At 34.9% G+C, this 21,296-nt stretch overlaps 5 protein-coding genes across 10 annotated transcripts; 4 read left to right on the top strand and 1 right to left on the bottom strand.

The window, feature by feature from the left end:
* The first annotated feature begins 102 nt into the window (after positions 1 to 102).
* On the top strand, positions 103 to 1,982 carry LOC114877127 (alpha- and gamma-adaptin-binding protein p34-like). The gene is made up of 6 exons (XM_029189318.2): positions 103 to 566; positions 635 to 804; positions 872 to 986; positions 1,064 to 1,219; positions 1,310 to 1,426; positions 1,489 to 1,982. Exons 1-6 carry the CDS (start codon positions 503 to 505, stop codon positions 1,659 to 1,661), a joined length of 795 nt encoding a protein of 264 aa, XP_029045151.1. The 5' UTR covers positions 103 to 502; the 3' UTR covers positions 1,662 to 1,982.
* A 134-nt stretch (positions 1,983 to 2,116) lies between these two features.
* Positions 2,117 to 12,851, top strand: LOC114877117 (serine/arginine repetitive matrix protein 2-like). Of its 5 annotated transcripts, XM_029189290.2 has the most exons (18): positions 2,117 to 2,313; positions 2,398 to 2,503; positions 2,873 to 2,975; positions 3,062 to 3,499; positions 3,568 to 3,648; positions 3,713 to 3,863; positions 3,974 to 4,453; positions 4,536 to 4,805; positions 4,872 to 5,089; positions 5,165 to 7,857; positions 7,924 to 9,250; positions 9,314 to 10,064; positions 10,139 to 10,462; positions 10,545 to 10,695; positions 10,767 to 11,214; positions 11,305 to 11,926; positions 12,006 to 12,405; positions 12,466 to 12,851. In XM_029189290.2, the coding sequence occupies exons 4-18, from the start codon at positions 3,091 to 3,093 to the stop codon at positions 12,763 to 12,765; spliced, it is 8,625 nt and encodes a 2,874-aa protein (XP_029045123.2). In that variant the 5' UTR covers positions 2,117 to 2,313; positions 2,398 to 2,503; positions 2,873 to 2,975; positions 3,062 to 3,090; the 3' UTR covers positions 12,766 to 12,851. The 5 variants fall into 5 exon arrangements, with proteins under 5 accessions (XP_029045123.2, XP_029045124.2, XP_029045122.2 ...); XM_029189291.2 differs by lacking the exon at positions 2,873 to 2,975 and having other exon boundaries at positions 2,377 to 2,503; XM_029189289.2 differs by lacking the exon at positions 2,873 to 2,975.
* A 969-nt stretch (positions 12,852 to 13,820) lies between these two features.
* Positions 13,821 to 15,567, top strand: LOC114877119 (D-aspartate oxidase). Its single transcript, XM_029189298.2, has 6 exons — positions 13,821 to 14,176; positions 14,244 to 14,367; positions 14,427 to 14,572; positions 14,641 to 14,797; positions 14,872 to 15,156; positions 15,229 to 15,567. The coding sequence occupies exons 1-6, from the start codon at positions 13,992 to 13,994 to the stop codon at positions 15,340 to 15,342; spliced, it is 1,011 nt and encodes a 336-aa protein (XP_029045131.1). The 5' UTR covers positions 13,821 to 13,991; the 3' UTR covers positions 15,343 to 15,567.
* Positions 15,338 to 18,325, bottom strand: LOC114877118 (histone acetyltransferase KAT8-like). 2 transcript variants are annotated; one of them, XM_029189296.2, is made up of 7 exons: positions 17,861 to 18,325; positions 17,238 to 17,497; positions 17,075 to 17,165; positions 16,868 to 16,995; positions 16,556 to 16,786; positions 16,239 to 16,483; positions 15,338 to 16,150 (listed from the first exon to the last, which is right to left on the bottom strand). In XM_029189296.2, exons 1-7 carry the CDS (start codon positions 18,051 to 18,053, stop codon positions 15,931 to 15,933), a joined length of 1,368 nt encoding a protein of 455 aa, XP_029045129.1. In that variant the 5' UTR covers positions 18,054 to 18,325; the 3' UTR covers positions 15,338 to 15,930. The 2 variants fall into 2 exon arrangements, with proteins under 2 accessions (XP_029045129.1, XP_029045130.1); XM_029189297.2 differs by lacking the exon at positions 17,861 to 18,325 and adding an exon at positions 17,644 to 17,842.
* Positions 18,326 to 18,524: 199 nt separating this feature from the next.
* Positions 18,525 to 21,226, top strand: LOC114877124 (metallophosphoesterase 1 homolog). Its single transcript, XM_029189315.2, has 7 exons — positions 18,525 to 18,949; positions 19,072 to 19,281; positions 19,398 to 19,560; positions 19,635 to 19,766; positions 19,846 to 19,980; positions 20,057 to 20,288; positions 20,375 to 21,226. Exons 1-7 carry the CDS (start codon positions 18,933 to 18,935, stop codon positions 20,509 to 20,511), a joined length of 1,026 nt encoding a protein of 341 aa, XP_029045148.1. The 5' UTR covers positions 18,525 to 18,932; the 3' UTR covers positions 20,512 to 21,226.
* The last annotated feature ends 70 nt before the right edge of the window (positions 21,227 to 21,296 follow it).

Consider the following 21,296-nt stretch of genomic DNA (forward strand, 5'->3'; position numbering starts at 1 on the left):
ACATTTTCCTATGTAAATATATACAAATGTAGATAATTGGCTTATAAAATTTGAATAACAAGTATACATATATATAGAGTTATTTTAAACATTAATATCACTTAATTGTAAGATTTCTGTAATTTAATAACTCTAAAGACTGTATTTTTACTAAAATTTATTAAAATTACAATATCCATATAGAAAATTGATCATAATTACTCTAGCCTTTTAACAGTTAAATAACGAGAATTCATCGTGATCGTTCATTATGAAATGTTATGAAATGAAGTTGCGTAGACTTTTAAAATAGCGTAATTAATTTTTTATCAAACATAATAAACGAAGATTAGCAACATAATCGAATAAAAGCGATATATTTTCATTCACTCAATGTATTACGTTTTTATGTGGACTGAAATATTAACTATAATCCTAACCTAAAACGATAACAGTAAATAATATTTGAAAAACATTTTTTAATAATTGTTGCTTTTTAATGTTGTAATAAAACTTTATTACAATGAATTTACCACGTATATTAATAGCGAGTACCGAAAAAGGGAAAGCAAATGAAATTGCTACAAGTAAGTTGATACTAATAACAAATTCTTAAAACAAATATTTTGATTTCCTGTACTTATTTATTTTATAGACGTAGGAGCAGAAAGGTTATCTAATCAAGATTACTTTGAATATTATTTATGGAATATACAAAACAAGTATTATAAAACACAAGTGTTAATATGTGTTACGGAAAATCCTTCTCCAGATATTTCAATCGACAGTGTGGAAGCTCTTATTATACATCATGATCCACAGACAGTAAGATCTTTCATTCATAAAAAGAACTTTCAACAGGGCTAATGATTTTTAGCATTAATTTTCTTAGGAAAATGCAGATGAAAATTTAAAACAATGGTCATCCTTAATTGCTTCTTTAGCTGAAGCAGAAGTATTATTGTTTTCTTGTAACTTTATAACAGATGTTGTTATTAGAGATAAAGGTATACAAAAATACATAATTAGCTAATATAATATCATTAAGACAGAACAGATTAAACATATGTTTAGTATATTTTAGTGATAAAATGGTGTCTACAAAATAAATTTGAATTGATTGAATTCAATAGACCTGATGTAGATGCTTCAGAAGCTGATTCAGAACATAATAAATATGGTATCGAAAGGATCATTGAAGCTTTACATGCTCATATGTGGCCTAATATGATACTTAAAGGTTTTCAACAAAAATTATACTTAAACTTAGATCTTAAAATATTGCTATAATTGTCTATGACAAAAATTGTGATTGATTTTAATGTTGCAGGGAAACCACCAAACATAGATGACAGAAATAATGACATGAATGAAGTTGAAGAACAATTTGAAAATATTGAATTGAATCAAGATTCCACAGAAACATTACCAATGGAGAACATGCTAGGTTTGTTGGAAGCATACTTATTAAAAAATTATGTTACAGTTTGTACAAATGAAGTTTTTCAGATGGTATTATGGGAGAAGAAAATACAGATTTTGGTGAATTGTTTAGTCATTTAAGAGCTATGAAAGAACATGCAGCGTCGCTGCCAACTAATCAAAGACGGATAGCAGCCGAACAATTAGTTACTGCATTCTGGAAGGCGATGGGCGGTGATCCATCAGAAATGGAAGATTAATTTGTATACATCTGGATACATGTTAGAAACATAATTATTTACAATACCTTTTCGATGTTAGTTGTTAAAGTAAAATGCTAAGAAAACTGATTCTGAAATGTTTGAAACCATTTCAATACAATTATAATAGTAGCATAAGAATGAAATGGAAAGATATAGTATTGCATGTATCCAACATATTTAAATTTTGCATCGAAATTTTATAGTAAAACTTTGTACAATTTGTTTTACAAATGTTTTATATGTAACTTCATAACTTCATCGTATATTTATTAAATAAATTCATGCAATCAGTGTAAAATAAACCAGTGTAATTTTAAATTCTCTAGTGAAATAATTGTAACAGAACATCTTTGAATAAAAAATAAAAATCAAATATAGTGAAAAAAACGTGCATACTCATTTATCCTGCAAATATTGGTATCCTTGTTTTCGTCGAATCATAGAGCGTTTATAGTTGCCGGCCTGCCGTTTAACTAAAATGTCTGACGCTTTTCTCATAGTTGTTCCGTTTGATTTGGACGAACACACAAATAGAATAGAATTAGAAACGTTCGCACGGCCAAAAGATTTGAGGTGCGGCACGCAAATTATTTTCTCATTTTTATCGCGGACAACATGTATTCGTCAGTTACTTAGTACTAAGCATGGAGTAAGTTATAATCGAGCTAACACTATATATTCTGTAATATTTAGTTCTTTAATATTTCTTTAGAATTTTTATCTATTTTATTAGGTTCTGACAGTTTTATAAAATCACACCGAAAAATAATTACGTTTCTTGTAATTTCATGAAGTATAAATGGAAGTCTATCTGTACCAATATTCTTGATGAAAACATGGTTCGTTGATTTAAATCATTCAGCATTTTAATATTTTACTTATCCACTAAGTTAGTTTTATAGCTGTTTTTTATATCTGGAGAAATTATTATCGACGATTGTACATGTTGTATAATTGTAACTCCGTTACTTCCTAATCAGATTTTCGCGTGCGTAGGTGCATCCGAATATTTGTATTTGTGATACATTGTTTGCATTTTACCTGGAAATTAATGTTACCTTTTCTGTAAAAATGTAATTGAAGAAATTGATTACCTTTCTTTGTGTAGTTGTTTTTAAACATTTGCATAAAAGATTCTTTATAAAAAAGTTGCAATTTATTCGGATGTGAATCATACGCATTTGGTTTTTTTATTTTTTATTTTGTAGAGTCTGACATATATCGAGTATGAAAAGTAAAGCTTTAGTCGCATGCATGATAAAAATAAGAATTGATCATTGACCAAGACAGATGTAGTTGAGATTTCTCAAGGTAAACTTTCACACTGATTTGTTCACTTTTACAATATCTTGATTTCATTGTTTTCTTTTTTTGTTTCGATATGATTTTATATGTAGAAAAACTGGAAAAGAAATCTATTAACACAATGTCGCAATCAGAGGATACTTATGCTCCAGAAGAACCAACATCAGATATTCCAATATCAATGCTTGACATACAAATGCCAGAAACACCAGAAAGTACAAAAGGTCAAGTTAGCGACGGAGATACACCCAGATTGGAAAGCCCAAAGTTGCTTAAACCTGTGCTAGGAAAAGTGCAAGCTAAAAAAAGATTGATGGCATTTGCTAACAAGTTCAATGTACTACCAAAAGTTCAGAATAAATCTAATCTGTTTCAAGTGCATTCAGTTAAAATTTCTAAATCTAAAAATAAGTCAGGCGATAACAAGTCTTTAGAAAATAATTTGAGCACAGGATTAAATGTAGATTCTGATTCTATGCAACAGTTTCATAATCGCCATTCAAGCGGTAGTAAATCGAAAAAGAAAACAGGTATTTGTATACTTTTCTTAGCATCAGTAAAATATATTCTTCGATAATTCAGTGATATGATTATACAGAAGAAAAAATACTGGCTATCGAAGAGATTAGACGAGAGGAATCCAAAAGTAAAATGTTATTGGCAGAAGCTATGGCTGCAGGTATTAAATGGTGAAATATTTTCGAACAGAATTATTTATTAGCGATAACTACTTTATCTTCCAGCTAGTTTAGAAGAAGAAAACTATGGGAATAGAAATGGACAAAATTTATTGGAAAATATAAAGAGTATTAGAGAGAGAGATAGACAAGATGATATTAATAGTTCGCATAAAAGTGGTTCAAAATCATCCATAGAAAGTAAACGTTCTGAGAGGTATAAAAACGTTTAACTCTTTTATCTTAGGAACATTTCTCCTATATTTCATTCATTATACTACACACATTTTTTAATGTGCCTGGATGATGTACGAAGATTTTTTTAAGGAGGCGGTACGGGAAAGAAGAAAGAAGGGATAGTACGAGTAGAGAGACAAAGGAATACGGTACTGGTAAAAAACGGTATTACAAGCTCCCTCATAATAAGGAACAACGTAAAAAAGATAAGGACAAAAGAGAGGATAAGGACAAACGGGATGATAGTATCAAGTTTGAAGAGAATCGAGATAAAAAAGATGAAGAAAAAGATAATAAAAAGGATAATGAAAGAGATAAATGGGAGGAAGTAAAGGAGAAAAAGGGATCAAAAGAAAAGAGGGAAAACTTCCGGGAAAAGAGAAGTGATTCACGTGAAGGAACTGTAGAAGTTAAAGACAGAAAAGAAAAAGAGAAAGAAAAGGACCGAGGAAAAGAAAGAGACATAATGAATTCTTCTTCGTGGATAGAGTTAAAGCAATGTGGTATAACAATGCATGATATAATTGATATTAGAAGACGCGATCCAGTAGACCGACCATCAAAGAACAGGTTTGTAAGGATATTTAACTATACCATTTATATTGTTTCTCACATATCAAGCACGTAGTGTAGAAAAAAAAACGTATTACAGAACAGCTGAGGATTATTTACGTCACTTTGAACAAATGTTAATGTTGAATGATATTCGTTTGAGACGTTACGCTTTTATTGCCGAAGGACTCGATGGACCTAAAGAATATCCTCCCGAGTCTATAAGAATAACTAAAAGAGGAAAGCCTCAAATTATTTATTCGGAAAATTCTCGAATGTCTTTTTTTCTTAATCGCCAACAAATTCTCCAAGCTGTTAGCACTGAACGCCGGGAGAAGATGGAAAAGATATGCGAGGCAGAGTTTACACGGTATATATCGAAATGTTCTTTTTCTCTTCAATTTTCCTTTACCCATTCAGATCCTAACGTTTCTAGAGATAATGCAGAAGAAGCGGAGAAATCTCAAGTAACTCGTGATTGGTATCCGAAAGCAGGCATTTGTAAGTCTAATGAAAAAACGAAATGGCATGTACCCGTTAGCGTACAGCTTCCCAGATCAAAATGGGACAGCGAGGACGAAGACAGATTATCCAACGATACTGGAAAAGAACGGGAAGACGAAGTAAAATCAGATGATATTGAACCTGACGCGGGTATAAATTTATAAATTCCATTTTGATGTTTCAAAAAATAATTAAAATAAATTTGATCTATTGAATTTGTTTCAGAACAAGAAGCGTTTTCTCTACGGTCAAATATAATTAAGGCGGATATTAGCGCTGACGAAAAGACTATTAATGAAGATAATAAGTCTTCCAGCGTTACAGAAGTAGACGGTAGACAATCATCGTCTCCTTTATTGTCATCAGCAGGCAACGAGAAATTAGCATCAGAATACGAACAGTTCATGAAGATGGTTTGTAACGACATTCCCGGATCAAAAGACTTCTCGCCGAAATCACTACCGTCTAAATCATCCACCTCAACGTTGAGTTATCACGAGTTTAACATAGAAACTAATTTGCCAGAAGACAACAATTTTTCATTCGCGAATCATAGCGTATCCGGTAGATCTGATAAAATTGATACGAACAAGGGAGAAGAGAAACTCGATAGTAATGAAAGTCAGCAGAACTTGGATAAAGCTTCAAAAGAGGATGAGATATCTTCGAACAGTAGTCACAGTCAGGAGCGTATGAAACCGGAAAGCAAAGAAAAGTCTGAAAAAAGTGAATCAGAAGATTCGAAATCGATACCCAGTGATTGGGAAAATGTTCGCATTAAAGTGGAACGATTGAGCGATGAAAATTCCGATTCTAGAGAGACGAGGAAGAAACGAAAACGAAAGAAAATGACTTCTAGCAGCGATTCATCCAGCACGTCCAGTTCTTCCGACTCCGAGGAAGAAGTAAAAAGAAAGAAAAGAAAACAGAAGTCGTCGAAAGACTCGGATTCGGATTCTGATTCGGATAGTAGCGACAGCAGCAGCAGCAGTAGTAGTAGCGATTCTTCTAGCTCTGATGATAAGCGAAAGAAAAGAAGGAAGAAGAAGCGAAAAGCAGAGAAAAGGAAGAAGAAAGCAAAGAAACTAGCGAAAGCGAAAAAGAAGCGGAAAAGAAAAGTAAGCACCGATTCCAGTAGCAGTGATTCTTTCGACGATAGAAAAAAGAAGAAGGCGTCAAACAAGAAATCAAAAAAGAAGAAAGAACGCAGCAATAAGCAAGATGAAAATGAAGACATAGTAAAAGCGATACAGAAATCTCCTCTGCAATCTTTGACACCAGAAAATACGAAGCTGATGCGTTCGCAGGTTCCACGGAAGAAGATCAAAGAGGAAACTAAGGTAGAATCTAGAAAAAGATCAACCGAGAAACACGATATCTGGAGCCAAGAACAAGAATTGGTACGAAAAGTGATTTCAGACAGTGATGTAAGTAACAAGTCACGCAAAGATGAAGAAAAAAGGAATAAGAACAATGAGGAATACTTGGAAGAATGGGACATGGATTCTGTAATTATGTCACAGCAAAAGGGACAGAAATTGTCGAAGGGTAACACGGAGAAGATGGAAAAAACTGAGATAGAAAATATTAGAAAAATCGAAAGGAAAGATGAACGAAGTAAAAGAGATGAAAGATGTAAAAAGGATGAACGTTTCAAAGAGAAATGTTCTAGTCTCGGTAAAGAGATTATAGAAGAAAACATGAAAATTGACGAAGACAACGATGCGAAGAAGAAAAAGAAGAAAGACAAAGAGAAGAAGAGCAGTAACGAATTTCTAACTGATTGGGAGAAGGAGAGTGAACGAATGTCACAGCAAATGATGCAAGACGAAATGAAGCTTTCCAAGAAGTTAGAGAAACAAAAGAAAGATAAATGGGGAGAGACTGAATTTGACACGTTAAACGTGCCATCTCTAACGCAGCTTGAAAGAGAGGTAAATAAAAGGCAGCTCTTGGCAGACGACTGGGAGGTTGATAGCTTGGAAGCTGTGCCGGATCTGATGATCAATAAAAAGAAATCCACGCGTACTTCGAAGAAGTTGGAGAAAGAAGTTAGGTATGATAAAAAAACAGACACGTATATCGCCATTGAGAAGGAGACCTTGCGAGAATGTAAAAAGAGACAGGATCGCCTTTCCGCGATGAGAATCTGGGAAGAGGAAGAAGAAGAAGGTGAAAGAGAAGCTATGATGCTGATGGAACAGAAGAATAAACGAAAGAAAGACGAATGGGACATCGAGGAGGAATCATTTTTGTTAGAAAAGAGCGATAAGAAAGAAAGCATTGAGAATGATATCTCTACCATCGACATTATCCACAAAGAAGTATCCACAGCTGGCAAAGACGCAGACGCACCGATGAAGCATGACTCAGTGTCTGGTAAAAAGGGTAAGAAGAGTCGCTGGGACATGGCATCACAGTCTGAAGAAAAAATAGAACTCAAAGCTCCTGTCATGTGGGAAGAAGAATGCGCTGAATGGACAAAAATGAACAAATTCGAACGGAAAATCGACAGGATACCGTTGGATCATTGTGATTCCATGATGCCTAAAAGCAAAATAAAAGATGAGAATATTTGCCTCGCTGATCAGCAATCTAGAAAATCTTTATCAAAAAACTCTGCAAGTTCAGACATCATTGACTTGTTTTCAAGAAAATCTCAAGATGTAGATTTATCAGATTCTTCTTGGACGACGGAAGAACAGACAAGAAACAAGTCAAGAATGAGAAGTTTGGATAACAGTTCCCAAAGAGATGCATTTTTTGATCAGGCAAAAGAACAAACACCTACGTCGATTATGAATGAACAGTCCACCGTTGAACAGTTGAAGGATATATTTGAAATGGACATAAAGTTGATGAAGAAAAATATAGACTTGTATAGTCCCAGTTCTCCGGCAGCTTCTCAGAAATCTGAGGTATGTTTATTAGTAGTAATTGATTTACCATCTCCAAATATTTTATTAACATTTTTTATCTTTCAGGATACAGAAGCTTTCGATAACAGCCACTCAAATTCTTCAAATCTCAGAGAAGATTTCTCCTATACGCCGAAGAAAGAAGTTCTGATCAAATCTGACGAAGAATTCATGTCCATTCCCAATATACCTCTTCAAATAAAGTACAGAGACAACAAGTACCCCAAGTCAACTATGACAAACGAAAACTTTGAAGAAATTTTAGGAATGCAAACTGAGAAAGAAACAACCCCAAAGAAATTCGATGCCAAAAACTCTGATAGCTTGCTTGATCTTGCAATGAACGAACCGTGTCCTGACCCAAGCACTTACAAATCATTAAGAATGGACATATTCGAGGAGTTTGAATCTAACGCATCGCGTAATAGATTGAGTAACAAAAGCTCTGAAGAAGTAGTTTCTGCAGATACAAAAGGTGATGAATCATTAGAAAGCAAAGCAGCTCTTAAACTAATCCCTAAACAGCTATTGGTTCGACGAACCAATGAACGTTCAAAGTTAAAATTGATCTCAGACGATCCTATGCAACATGCTACAGCACTTTTAACTATTCAAAAGAAGCTTCGAGAAGCGCATGTCGCGAAGAACGTTTCTTGTGGTGAGTCTTCGAATGAATTTAAAATTGAATGCGAGCAAATAATTGATAACGATGCGTCTGCAATTGACATCGCTCCTGTGCAACAGACAATCGTTACGGAAGTAGATTCCAAAGATTTATCAATAACGTTGAAAACAATGACCAAGTCGGAATCGCCAGGCTCGGTGAAGCTTTTCGATCATGTCGGAGAGTACAAGTCGGATGATAAAGAAGAAGCTAAAATAGAGGAGCTAAAGAAACCTAAAATCTCTAGCGATACGGAAGAACAAAGATCACCGTACAGGGAACAAAGATCACCGTACAGGGAACAAAGAAGAAGTCCAAGTAGAAAAGAAAATAGGGAGGATAAACGAATAACTGATCGCGGTAAAGAGAAAAGGGATAAGAAATACGATGATAGGGAAAAGAGTGATAGAAAGGACGGTAGAGGTTCGAGACAAGAATACAATGAAAGAAGAAGGTCCAGTCCTTCGGGTAGTCGGAAACGAAGAAGAAGCGTGAGTCCGCACACCTCGTGGGAACAAGAGAGAAGCCGTAGCGAGAGTCAAAGCCGTAGTTGGAGCAGAAGTAGAAGTAAAAGTCCAAAGAGGAAGGATGAATTGTTCGGTTCTTCCAGTAGGGAAAAGCGATCGAGTAGAATTGACGAAGAAAGAGTTGGTAGATTTAGGCCAGACGATAGAAGGGAAAAATCTACGAGAAGCCCATCCCATTTCAGTGCTGCTCCATACAACAAAGGTAGGCTCCTTTAAATACATTATTTAATTTTAATGTAACTCATTTAAGATTTTATATTTGCAGAACATTTTAAAAAGCATGGATCTACCAAAGGCGATCGCGATGACTGGAACAGAAGGAAATATGATAGCGTGGAAAGAGAGAAAGAAGGAAGATCGTACGAGTTGGTAGATGTGTTAAGAGAAAGAAACGTAGAATCTGATAGACACAGGGAAGCCAGATTCCGCGGGGATGAGACGGATAGATCATTCTGGCCGTACGAATCAGAGAACATGCTGCGTGATGGAAACGAATCCATAGATTCTTATTCCAATGGAGGTCAAGATTTAGATCTTGATTATGATGAAAAAATGTATTATAGAGAGGACAGTATCGAAAGGGACATCATGGAAGGTCCTCTTCGATCTTCATCAAAATTCAAACATGGAAGAAAAAATAGATCCACCGTGAGAAGGGACAGACAATGGGAAAAGGATAGAGAATCGTTAGATTTTGATAGACACGGACATGTTCGAAGAACAGAGAAATCGTCGAGACCAAGACGATCTTCGCCTAGATCATCGCACGATCGGTTCAGACGCGGATCTAGATCACGGTCTAGGTCCTGGTCAAAGTCGAGATCACGATCCAAGTCCAGATCTAGATCTAGATCAAGAACTCGATCGCGTTCTCGATCAACGTCGAGGTCGCGATCCATGTTACGGTCAAGATCTAGATCTAGATCGGGATCGCGATCCAGAACCAGATCCACTTCAAGGTCTGGAATGAGAAGCCCGGATCATTTGAGGATGACTGAACGATTAAGATCGTCCAGGTAAATAGGAATTTTACTTTATTATTTACTTTGTTACTTGTTTTCGATGGTAAATAATTTCGCTATTAATTTAGATCACCCTCTTTGGGACGAGGTAGAATTAGCGAAGGTTCAAGGGACAGGAAGGATGAACACGACAGTATGAAACTGGATAATTGTGCTGAAAGAGGTAGACGCATTGAGACAATTGTACAGTCCGGTCTACCTAGGGACTCGAACGTGTTAGATCCGGAAATGCACATCGGTGACAATATGGAGTCGGTTGCTTCAGGTTTTCAATATTCTAACGAGACTGAAATTGGAAACGAGTACTACTATACTGAAAATAATTTGACCTATCCTCCGTGTATCGACGACTCGACTACGAGTTCACCGAAACGGTTATCCCTTGACGATAGGTATTTTTAATTCCTTTCGTGTTTGTAATCCTGATCCTAACTGTTTTTAACATTTAATTTGCAAATTGATTGTTTACTGTAGGTTGGAACTCGAGTTAGGAATTAAAAAGCAACAAGATAACGCAGGGATGTCGAATGATTATGGGGAGAACTTTAATTCTAACGTGTGTTATCCATCACCAACTCAACAACAGCAGCAGATGATGTATCGTCAACAACCTACCGTTTTACAAGTAAGTCAATTATGTTCAAGTTTATCCCCTAGGCATACATATAGAACATCAAGAAATTGAATCTTCAACAGGTGGGCAACGTGTTACAAGTGGTGCCTGCAGACTTCAATGGGGTTCCAGCAACACGTAGAGAACCAGCTGCTACTCCCACACCTCCGATCGTACGAGGTTCTAGTCAAGTAGTCCGCGTAGGTAATGTTCTTCAAGTTGTACCGACGTCATTGGACTGGAGCGGTGGACAATCGTCATCAACGGTTGATCAGTCAGGTGGAATGATGTACTCCGCATCAGTCCCGCAACCTTCACCGGTTCCTTCAGTCCCTATATCCGTACCTGTTCCAGTTCCTGTCCCCATGCCAGTGCCGGCAGTTCCTCCCCCGATGGCTTCCTCTACCCCTGTTTCTACATTATCCCCAGTTCCATTACCCATCTCCGTTCCTGTACCAGTTCCTGGTCCGGGTCCTGTTCCGCTTCCAGTGACGCAGACGACGTTCCCAAGAACGGAGGTAACACCTCAAAGTAAGCAAATGTATCATTTTGTATAGGAACTATTATATAATAGTTTATAACAGTAACTAAAGGATAACTATTGGAATAATTATTGTATAGAAGTGCCAGCTCAACCGGTATATAATTACGAAGCAATTCTGGAGACTCGTCGAAAGGAACGGGAGGAACGTAAACGACAGCGTGAAATTAAGCGAAAAGAGAAAGAACGTAGACGAATAGAACGAATTAATCGACGAGCTTTACGTCTGCTAGAGAAAAACAATATGCGTCAGGCAGAAAATGCGAGTCAACAAAAGACTTCGAGTCTAGATCCGTCTGTTCTGAAAGCTCTTAGAGAAAGCGAAGAGCAAGTTGAGGCGGAAGAACAATCTTCCTCCACGATTACCGAGAAAGAAGAAGAAACACCAGTTGCTGCTCCTGTTGTTGTTTCTGCCGAGGAAGAAGTACCAGTTGACGAGGACGAGGAGGAGGAGGAGGAAGAGGAAGAGGCTGAAGTGGACGATGACGAAGAAGACGAAGAGGAAGCCGAAGAAGATGAAGAGGAAGAGGAGGAGGATGAAGAGAAATCTTCGTTACGAGTAAATAGTCGGCGAAATGAAGTCGATGAAATTGTTAACGCAACAATCGAAATAAGTAAGGTTCAAATTGAAACAGAGTCCAAAGAGTGGGTAGAGTTACCGCCGGCACCTTTAAAAGGAATCTTGGTTGCATCAGGTTTCAGGTACACAATAATTTGTACCTTTACAACGTTCCTTTCTTTATATTGTTATTTAAATAATTGCTTTATATTTATCCTTCAGGAGGACCTCGATTCCTAACGGCAATTTGGACGAATTTTCTACTCCTGAAAACGAAAGCGACGATAACACAGACAAAGAGAGTACAGAAACGGATAAAAATACTGAATTCAACAAAAATGAAGTCAGCGAAATTAAGTCGAGCAAACTGAAAGCTCAAGTCAAGACGAGATCGAAATCAACGAAATTGAGTAAGTGGAAACAGAGAAATAAAAAGTCGGTGCAATTTGCGGATGGAATTAAACCCGGAGAAGGTACTAGTCCTAGTGGTGGCGAAGGTGATATGCCTTCTCCTCCACCTCCTTCGTCAACGGTTACCCGTGACATTCGAAGAACAAATTCTAGGAAGAGCAGAAAACAAGAGAAACGAGCACGACCTCCTAAAGCAAAGAAAAAAGTGAAGGTTAGTTATTCTCTTATGATTTTATATATTTTTCAAGCCTAACGAATTATATTCTAATAGGTAAAGATTATAAAATTGAAGAAACCTCGTGTGACTCCATTAACGGCGATGATGATGGACGACTCTGACGAATTAGATGATCGTTCACCACCACCACCGCCCCCTGGTTCTCCTCCACCTCCGCATCTCTGGCCAAGCTATCTTTCTGCTTACAATTCTACTGTTCGTACCAGTGAAGCTCAATCGACGACACCTGCAACTTCTAGTACCGTTCAAGCTCCACCACCGCCTACGCCATTGCCTCTTTTAGTTCCTCCTCCCCCTCTGAACTATACCATACAACCCTGCAGCAAGGCGTAAGGTGTCATTTTTTATATTTTAGATAAATCATTCTACTATTGTGTAGAATGCTCTAGATTAAGTTTATTAAATGAACGATACGCGAACGTTTTTCTTATTTTTTTTTTTTTTTTTTTTTTTTTTTTGAGGAAGAAAAGAAACTCGTGAGCAGCCTGTTACATGCCAAAGGCTTCACAGATGATTTCACAGTGATGCGAAATCATTGAAACCTTACTTTAGGCAAAAATAATGTATTATTTTGTTAGCGACAAATCATCGACTGGGGTTGCTCTATTTGTAAATAGCTTTGTTCTTCGTGACGCGGTTATTGTCGCTCTCGAAATAAAATAAGAATTCGTATGTGTGTGCGTGTGTGTGCAAGTGTTCCATTGCGTCCACGTCTTGACAAATTCGCGTTGCGTTTATATATTTTTCGATACGAAGAAGAAGAACACGAACGGAGATCAGATACAATGGAAAATTGAAATACTTGACACGAATGTAATTTATACAAGGGACTTGAGAACTTAAATATCAAGTTTGTTAATAGTAATTACATTGTTGAAGATGTAAGGTATTTGTAAGAGGTGAATTTTATCATTGTATATTTTAATTTTCTAGTTCAATGTAATAGATGCCGATTGTCTTCAACTTAGGCATAATTTAAAATGGGTCTTGATGCAATTTTTCTCACTGTTGTTTCTTTTCGAATTATTCAAGCTCATTTTATTTACAAAAACGGAGGTTGTATATACGCGGGTATAGATGCGACTAGGACAAAATTTCATATTTAGTTGGCAAACATAAGGCCAACAATTCTCTAAAAATTCTTACATTCGTTGTACATAATCCTGGAAACAATCATTGTTTAGCGATTAATCATTTCATTTTACTCCGCGGCAAAGAAAACGATACTTCTTGTCTTGTAGTAAGAAACGTTCAACTGCCCATATTATCTGAATTCCCACAACGTTTTCAAAGATACCAATTTATAACAAATAAAACATAATTCTTTTAATAAAGCTCGTGTTTCATTTCAAACCATAAGTTACGTCAACGACGAGAAGCAGTAAGGTCGGTAAAAGCAGTTCGTTCAACGTAGATAAGAGTTGTTTGTTAACGCAGAAATAATCTTTAAGCGTATAGCTCACTCGAGTTAAATATTAACAAGTGTCGTATCGTTCGTCTATATTTGCTTTAATCGATTGGAATTTTGAAACGTTTTTGTCAACTGTGGAAAAAAGAAAATGAAAGTAGCCATTGTCGGAGGCGGAATAGTTGGTTTGACAACAGCGTTGCAGTTGCAAAATGAATTACGTAACGCTCAAATTACAGTTTTCGCTACTGATTTTGATAATACTGTCAGTCATGTTGCTGCCGGACTATTCAGAATTGGCTCCTCGTACTCTGGACCGACTGAGAAGATAACAAAGTATATAGATAACACCTTTTATCTAATTCTAGTTAAACGTTTGTACTTTACAAATAAACTTTTTTAGAGAATGGATACAAAACTCTTACGAGTATTATGATAACATTCGAAAAACTAAAGAAGCTCCACTTGCTGGTATAACAACAATTTCCGGTTACATGTTCGCCAATTCTTCTCCGGAAACGGTTAAGGTTCGTTCTTTTCAAAAATAAATGCAACTTATTTTTATATTTTTTCTGTTTCATCGTAGAGTCACTGGATTGAAGATTTAGTACCAATATACAGGAGAGCTACAGAGGAAGAATTTAATTTAGTTGGAGGTGGTTGGAAATACGGATCGTTTTTCACAACTCTCCTTACTGAATGTAAACTCCATCTTCCATGGGCTCGGAAACAGTAACAAAATTACTTTATAGAATGATATTGTTATTTAAAATAATCGTTAAGAACACGTACCCTTACAGGCTACAAGATAATGGAACCAAACTCATAGTTAGGAAGCTAAACTCCTTAAAAGAACTTACCTTCAATTGGAATTTGATTTTTAATTGTACAGGTTTAGGAGCAAGGTCTCTGTGTAACGATAGACACTTGGTTTCTATGAGAGGTCAAGTACTCAAAGTATGTTTCTTTTAGCACAGAATTTGTTTCGTACTACGTGCAGCTGTATTTGTAAACCTTAAAAAAAAATATAGGTAAAAGCACCATGGATGAAAACATTCTTCTACGGGGAAGTAGATACATATATTATACCTGGCTTTAACGGTGTCGTTACTCTTGGCGGTTCAAGAAATTTTGATTCTGAAAATATGAAAGTCTGTCCTTACGAGTCTGCAGCAATTCGGGAGAGATGCGAGAACGTTGTTCCAGCTCTTAAGAAAGCAGAACTTTTAAGAGAAGAAGTTGGATTGAGGCCTCACAGAACGCAGAACGTGAGAGTAGAAGCTGAATGGATTACAAATGAAGATTCTAAAGCTATTGTTCGTTTCAGACAAATTTATTTCGATGAATCTGTTAAGATTCCATTATTGACCAAGTATTTTGTGTTACAGCTGGTGCACAATTATGGACACGGAGGATATGGAGTATGCACTGCTCCTGGTACTACTAAATATGCCATTCATTTGGCGAAGGAAATGCATAAGTCTTCTGTTGCAAAACTTTGAATTTTTAATAGTTTCAATGTAATATTAACTGAAATTATTAACTTAATTACATTTGTTTATTATTAACGAATTTACACAAGCAAATCGTTAATACAGACTAATACTGCGTGGTATTATTGACGCTCATTTTTACGTACAACGTATGTTTATATTTTCAGACTGTAGTTGCGCGTTCAAGCCAAAAATCTCAAATAAAGGTAAAATAATCCTTTCGTTATCAATAAATACATGGTATTTTGTGTCACGGTATATCCCACTTCTCTTTTATAGCATACTGCAAAAAAAAAGAGCAGAACTATAAGAAAACTCTTGAAACATCTCTCGTTATCTCTACGCTCCGGAATAGTAACGAAGCTATAAATCAACGTGCTCATTCGTGTTATCTTCCAAACAGGTTTGAGATTTGACACGTTACTATGCATACTAGTGGAGACTGTAATGCATCGTTGAGAGGTCGTTTAACAAACTCGAGAACATCGTTGCAAACTATCGTGTAGAACTCCTTGCCAAGTGTTTGTTAAACACGTTAAATCGTGAATCTCACGATGAGAAAAACCATTGAATGAAAACCATTCCCTTCAATTCCTGCTACTTCTTGCCAGGTTTCACGTTTTTCCGAGGTGGAGCGCCCCATCTGAGCGCACTGCTATCCACTGTTAGTCTTGGTCTTTTATACTGACTACTTTTAATGTGTTCTTCGACTAGTTTAGGTGTTACGCAGATTACATGTTGTCCCTTCCAGTATTTAACCATATTCATACTTTGCAGCGTCGATATAATGTCCGTTTGTGAGATACTTGTCATCTGACTGCACGTTATACATAAAACAATCACTCAGTTTTATTACATTTGTTTAATTTTACTTCTTTATATGATTTTATTTTATATACTGTTACCTCAAATCCTTTATGCTAAGAGTTCCACGAAAATCTCTAAGGATTTCTAAAAGAATCCAGCTCCAATAGCTTCTGTACGATAACTTTCCTAAGTCACTCAATGGCTTTTCAGGACTACCAACAGTCTGTTCTATTCTGCTTAATTCATAACTGAAAGCAATTAGAAGCTTTCCATATCCCTGCCTTTGAAACGGTGGTAAAGTTAAAATACAGGCAACATTGTTGCCATCAGGAGATTCCTTTTCCTGAAAATGAATAAAATCCAAGAAATAAAAAACTGCAAGTTGAAGATCTAATTATAAGTTAAAGAAAGATACCTTTGAAAAATAGCCAACTAAATGAGCTCCATGTTTATCAACCTCGCAAAGAATATAAAATAGAAACGGTTCGACGTCAAAGTAAAGAGTTTTATGATCCAAAAATAACTTTGCTAACAAACATAAGTTTTGGCAATAAATTTTATGTTCTCTACCATCTACTTCCCAAATGCTTAATGTGCCTTTGCGGTATATTTCTTTTCCAACTGGCTGTCTGTGAGTACATTCACTCTGAAACCAAAGCAGATATGCATAAATAATTATTTTAATTATCAGAAATTAAAGCACATCAAAAAGACCAAATTTTCTTACCATGTGATATCTGTATGTCTTTTCAAGACGCATGTACTTTAAACAATATTCACAAATCCATAATTTAGGTTGTTTGCCATATTCCTCTGGGTAAGGACTGAAGTACCAAGTATCAATTTCGTACTTGCCTAGAAGAGAACTTTTGAAAATAATGAGACCCTTTTCGCATAGAGAGTTTAACAGCAAAAAATGCATGCTAATACTTACCAATTTGAATTTTATCAATATACTTGACTTTTGTTATTGCCTCGTGCTCCTTTTCTAAAGCAGCAGTTGTAGGATCCATTTCTGCATAAGTCTATTAGAAAAAATAATTTATATTAGCAAATATATACCCTTAATTTTACAAAACCATCTTTAATATACATACTTTTTGAATATGGTTAATCTCATCGTGTCTCCTCTTTTGATTTCTTGTAATTTTACGGTCTGATGAATCTGCTAGTAAATCAGTACCAGAGTTTCTGTCTCCACTTTTCCAGCTTCTGTCACTCATGTCAAATCTACTAGACATAATTCTATCTCTTGGTACCCATTCATCCAATCTTCTATTATGCCCCTCATAGTGTACATAATATTCATAATGACTTTCACTTTCATTATATCGGGTTTGGATAATCTCTGCTGGATCTACAGAAAAAATTTTAAAAAAATATATATACACTTGTATTTATACGCTTCACGCTCACGGATTCTCAATTTTTTACATAATATCAATTATTTTTTGTAAAATGACAATTAAAAGTGTAAGAAAAATATTCTATCTTCTTTATTACCAACGTCCATTCTATGTATAAAGTGATGTTATAATGAATCATACATGACATCGTAATGTTTTCAAAACAAGTATGGTTTATCAAGGCAAAGCCGGCAATATAAATACAAATGTAAAACCGCGAAAAAAGCGCGCGGATAATTGTTCCATAATTTTAGACGCTACTAAGCATAGAAATGAAAGAAAAATAATTGTGATCGTGTTATTAATATATTTACGCCAAGAGTCGTCGGATCTGCGAACAAGATAGTGTTCGCCTATATCGAGAGGCAGTTCTTCGAGACTGTCCGCGTCATCGCCCGATCCCTTCCCGCCATTTGTCAACGTGTTCTCACGTTTTTCTTGCTTCACCATCGTTTCTTTCGATCCTGTTATACAATTCTCTTTATTTCTCTGCTCCGACTCGGCCATTTTCTGCGTGCAAATCACTGGTTAACGAAACAATATTCGCTACAGCGAAATTCCTGAAAATAGCTGAACATTGCACTCGCTGATGCAACGCGACTAAAACGGCCATGAAATTCTCCACGGCATACATTATACGCAAAAGTAACTAAATCGTAGGAGGAAGACAAACCGGAAGTGACGAAAATTTTTCTTTCAAAGTATCACGTGAAGTTGTATTCAAGTTTTTGAATCATAAAATTTAAAAAATTATACATATCGTGTATATGTACGTATGCGTTTTAGATATTAGAGTTATTATATCTCATAAAATATTTATTATTGCACGTATATTTTATAAAGAAAATTAACAAATATATATGGAAAATAATTATATAAACTATTAGAAATATTTAAAAAGTTTGATATTTGATTTTTATAAAATATAAAATAAGTTTATACCCTTTTTTATATACACTTGTTAGTCAAACTTAAATTTTTAAAACACTAATAACAAATATCTGAACAATGAATCATGTCACTGCTTCCATCTATAGTGAATTGCGCAGCATTTTTAAAATATCGATTTCTTTCAAACAAAGCATGATTCGAACGAAACACAAGTGTGTCATTTCATTTTTTTCAACAATATATGGAATTCCAAACCAAATGTTTGGTTCTTGTGAAATTTCTCAAATCATTTAACGAGAAAGTCACAAGCATGAAATCTACAAATCTACTTCTCAGGGTTGTATAACCTTTGGTTAATTAGATTACTGCGTGCCAAAGAAAAATGAGATCGTGTCAACGATTCTTTACACTTCAAACGTTATGCTAGAAAAATGTACTAATCTATTTTGATCTTAAGATAACCAATGTTATCAATCGGTTTTAGAAATCTTAGAAATGTTACGACGAAATAGGTAAAGTGAACTTGTTGTGTAATCACTGAAATGTATACTATTTTTAGTTAATTGCCTTATTAAATATTAGAAACACCAAAACATTCACTAATAAACTATTTCTCATGTATCACCCTATCCAGATTCAAGAATAGAGCAACTGTGATTGCTCTCATAGTACTGGCAACTATAATTTATAATGAATTTTTAATCTATGAAATACAACGGTTAAAATGGTCCTTACGGGAATGCTCAGAGTGTGTGAAAGTACTGGTTGTCGCAGATCCACAGATACTGGGTGAAAAACATGAAAATTATTTTGGTTCATGGATAGCACAATGGGATAGTGACAAGTATGAATAACACAGCTGTTTTGTCTATTAAATTGTTAACTTTCTCAACATACTATCTTTTTTTCAATCAATGTATACATTGATCTGAATTTTGTTCCACAGTGTCTTATTTTCAGGTACTTGAAGAATACATTCTCAAGAGCTTTGAGTCATTCTAATCCTCATGTTGTTGTATTTTTGGGAGATCTTATGGACGAAGGTCATATTGCTTCTGCAGAAAATTTCAAAGCTTACAAGAAGAGATTGGATTCTATCTTTGAAATGCCTGATCATATAATGGTACAGTTGTAGCTATTTTAAAAGTACCTATTTTAATGAATGTCATTATCTATATTATATTATTTTTTGGTCAGAAAATTTATCTACCAGGTGATAATGATATTGGAGGCGAAGAGGATTCAGTTTCAACTAACATTCATAACAGATTTAATTTTGCATATACCCAACCAGATACTTTAGTTTATAAAACAGTAACATTTTTTAAGGTAACAAAGCAACAAAGCGTTCATTAACTATTTCTTAATATATATTAGCACTTCAGAATATATTTATTTTATTTACCAGGTAAACAGATTAACTCATTCAATGCCAGAAGCCCCAAAAGATGCCTTTCTCAATGATTATGCAGAAAGAAATACAACAAATGTAGTACTTAGCCATATGCCCCTATTATTCATGCCTGGTACTTTTGTCCAGAATGTATGTTGCCTTTGTATGTTTACTAAAAGTTAACTCTGCTTTTAGTTTTGATTAATATATATTTATCTCGTAACAGGTACTAAAAGAATTATCACCGCAAATTATTTTTACTGCTCATGAACACAAAGCCATGCATATCAGTTTGGACACAGCAACAGACCAATTAAGTGAAATTTGGATTTTACCTCCTAACGAAATGCCATTATATCAGTTAAGAATGGATGTAGGTGATATACATGAAGTGCAAATACCTACTTGTTCGTATAGAATGGGTACCCCTCACATAGGTTACGGATTAGCTTATATTGGTAAGGAAAACGTAATATTATATGTTATACATTGTATATAAAATTACAAGATACTTCTTACTAAATTTTTTCTCTTTTACTTTTAGATACTCAAGAGAAAATAGTAGAATTTACGATTTTATGGTTACCAGAGAGATTTCCTCAATTATGGATTTACATCTTAGTTGGAGTATTTATTTTAGTCTTCAGTATTTGCACTCAGTACTTATATTTATATTTCTAGTAATTGCGTAACGAATCATGGAGCTTATAGTTGCGCCTTTCCAATGTAATACGTAATCAAATATGAAATGAAATGCAAATGATAACTTGACATTAGAAATGAGGTACAAAGATCCGTCCAATATATGTGATTCTGTTACCATCTATGTCAAGTGTTGAAAGGGATAATGTGATGGTTATTTAATATGTTTCGCCCGAACGCCGTAAATCTACCTTTTGTGAGACAAACCGTTCTGACGGACCATGTAAATTCATCTCAGAGTGCGCTTTCAAATATACTTTAATATTACGATGAATTTCAAATTACTCGAACAGAAAGTATTGAAACAAACAAATTAAAACAAGCTACCGTCAATAAAAATATTTTTAGAACATGTTACTGAATATCTTATTATAATGTTCAGACATTAACGACTTGCTTCTTAGTAAATTCATTTCATTATTTATTAAATTCATTTGGTTGTAAATTACAAGGCTGAAATAATATTCTGTATAGTTTATAAAATAACATTTATTATAAATGTATATAAAATTGAAGTAAAAAAAAAATCATTTATATTTCTCCCGTTTATATGAATAAAAAGATTGTAATTCCTATATTTATTAAAATACAGTGTTACATTGTTGATCTAAAATTCTTCGTAGAAGAAATGATTTATATTTATGTCTGAAACTGTATACGTTTGCTCTGAATAAATAAATGTTAAAGGAACGTATTGATTTATATTACAAATTTTTAAATTGGGAAGGTTTTCGTATATAGGAAATTACGTCATAACAATTGAA

Source organism: Osmia bicornis, chromosome 2 (assembly GCF_907164935.1).
Source record: "Osmia bicornis bicornis chromosome 2, iOsmBic2.1, whole genome shotgun sequence".
In the NCBI taxonomy this organism is placed as follows: Eukaryota; Metazoa; Arthropoda; class Insecta; order Hymenoptera; family Megachilidae; genus Osmia; species Osmia bicornis.

Coding starts and splice junctions, on each gene's coding strand:
- LOC114877127 (XM_029189318.2), top strand. CDS start 503: ATGAATTTACCACGTATATTAATAGCGAGTACCGAAAAAGGGAAAGCA. Junction 567..634: donor AGCAAATGAAATTGCTACAA/GTAAGTTGATAC, acceptor TTTATTTTATAG/ACGTAGGAGCAGAAAGGTTA. Junction 1,427..1,488: donor ACCAATGGAGAACATGCTAG/GTTTGTTGGAAG, acceptor GAAGTTTTTCAG/ATGGTATTATGGGAGAAGAA.
- LOC114877117 (XM_029189291.2), top strand. CDS start 3,091: ATGTCGCAATCAGAGGATACTTATGCTCCAGAAGAACCAACATCAGAT. Junction 3,649..3,712: donor GGCAGAAGCTATGGCTGCAG/GTATTAAATGGT, acceptor TTTATCTTCCAG/CTAGTTTAGAAGAAGAAAAC. Junction 10,065..10,138: donor GAACGATTAAGATCGTCCAG/GTAAATAGGAAT, acceptor CTATTAATTTAG/ATCACCCTCTTTGGGACGAG.
- LOC114877119 (XM_029189298.2), top strand. CDS start 13,992: ATGAAAGTAGCCATTGTCGGAGGCGGAATAGTTGGTTTGACAACAGCG. Junction 14,177..14,243: donor CCGACTGAGAAGATAACAAA/GTATATAGATAA, acceptor AAACTTTTTTAG/AGAATGGATACAAAACTCTT. Junction 14,798..14,871: donor TGAGAGGTCAAGTACTCAAA/GTATGTTTCTTT, acceptor AAAAAAATATAG/GTAAAAGCACCATGGATGAA.
- LOC114877118 (XM_029189296.2), bottom strand. CDS start 18,053: ATGGCCGAGTCGGAGCAGAGAAATAAAGAGAATTGTATAACAGGATCG. Junction 17,498..17,860: donor CAGATCCGACGACTCTTGGC/GTAAATATATTA, acceptor TTTTTTCTGTAG/ATCCAGCAGAGATTATCCAA. Junction 16,787..16,867: donor AGACATACAGATATCACATG/GTAAGAAAATTT, acceptor CTTTGGTTTCAG/AGTGAATGTACTCACAGACA.
- LOC114877124 (XM_029189315.2), top strand. Junction 19,561..19,634: donor AAATGCCTGATCATATAATG/GTACAGTTGTAG, acceptor TTTTTTGGTCAG/AAAATTTATCTACCAGGTGA. Junction 20,289..20,374: donor TTACGGATTAGCTTATATTG/GTAAGGAAAACG, acceptor TTTTACTTTTAG/ATACTCAAGAGAAAATAGTA.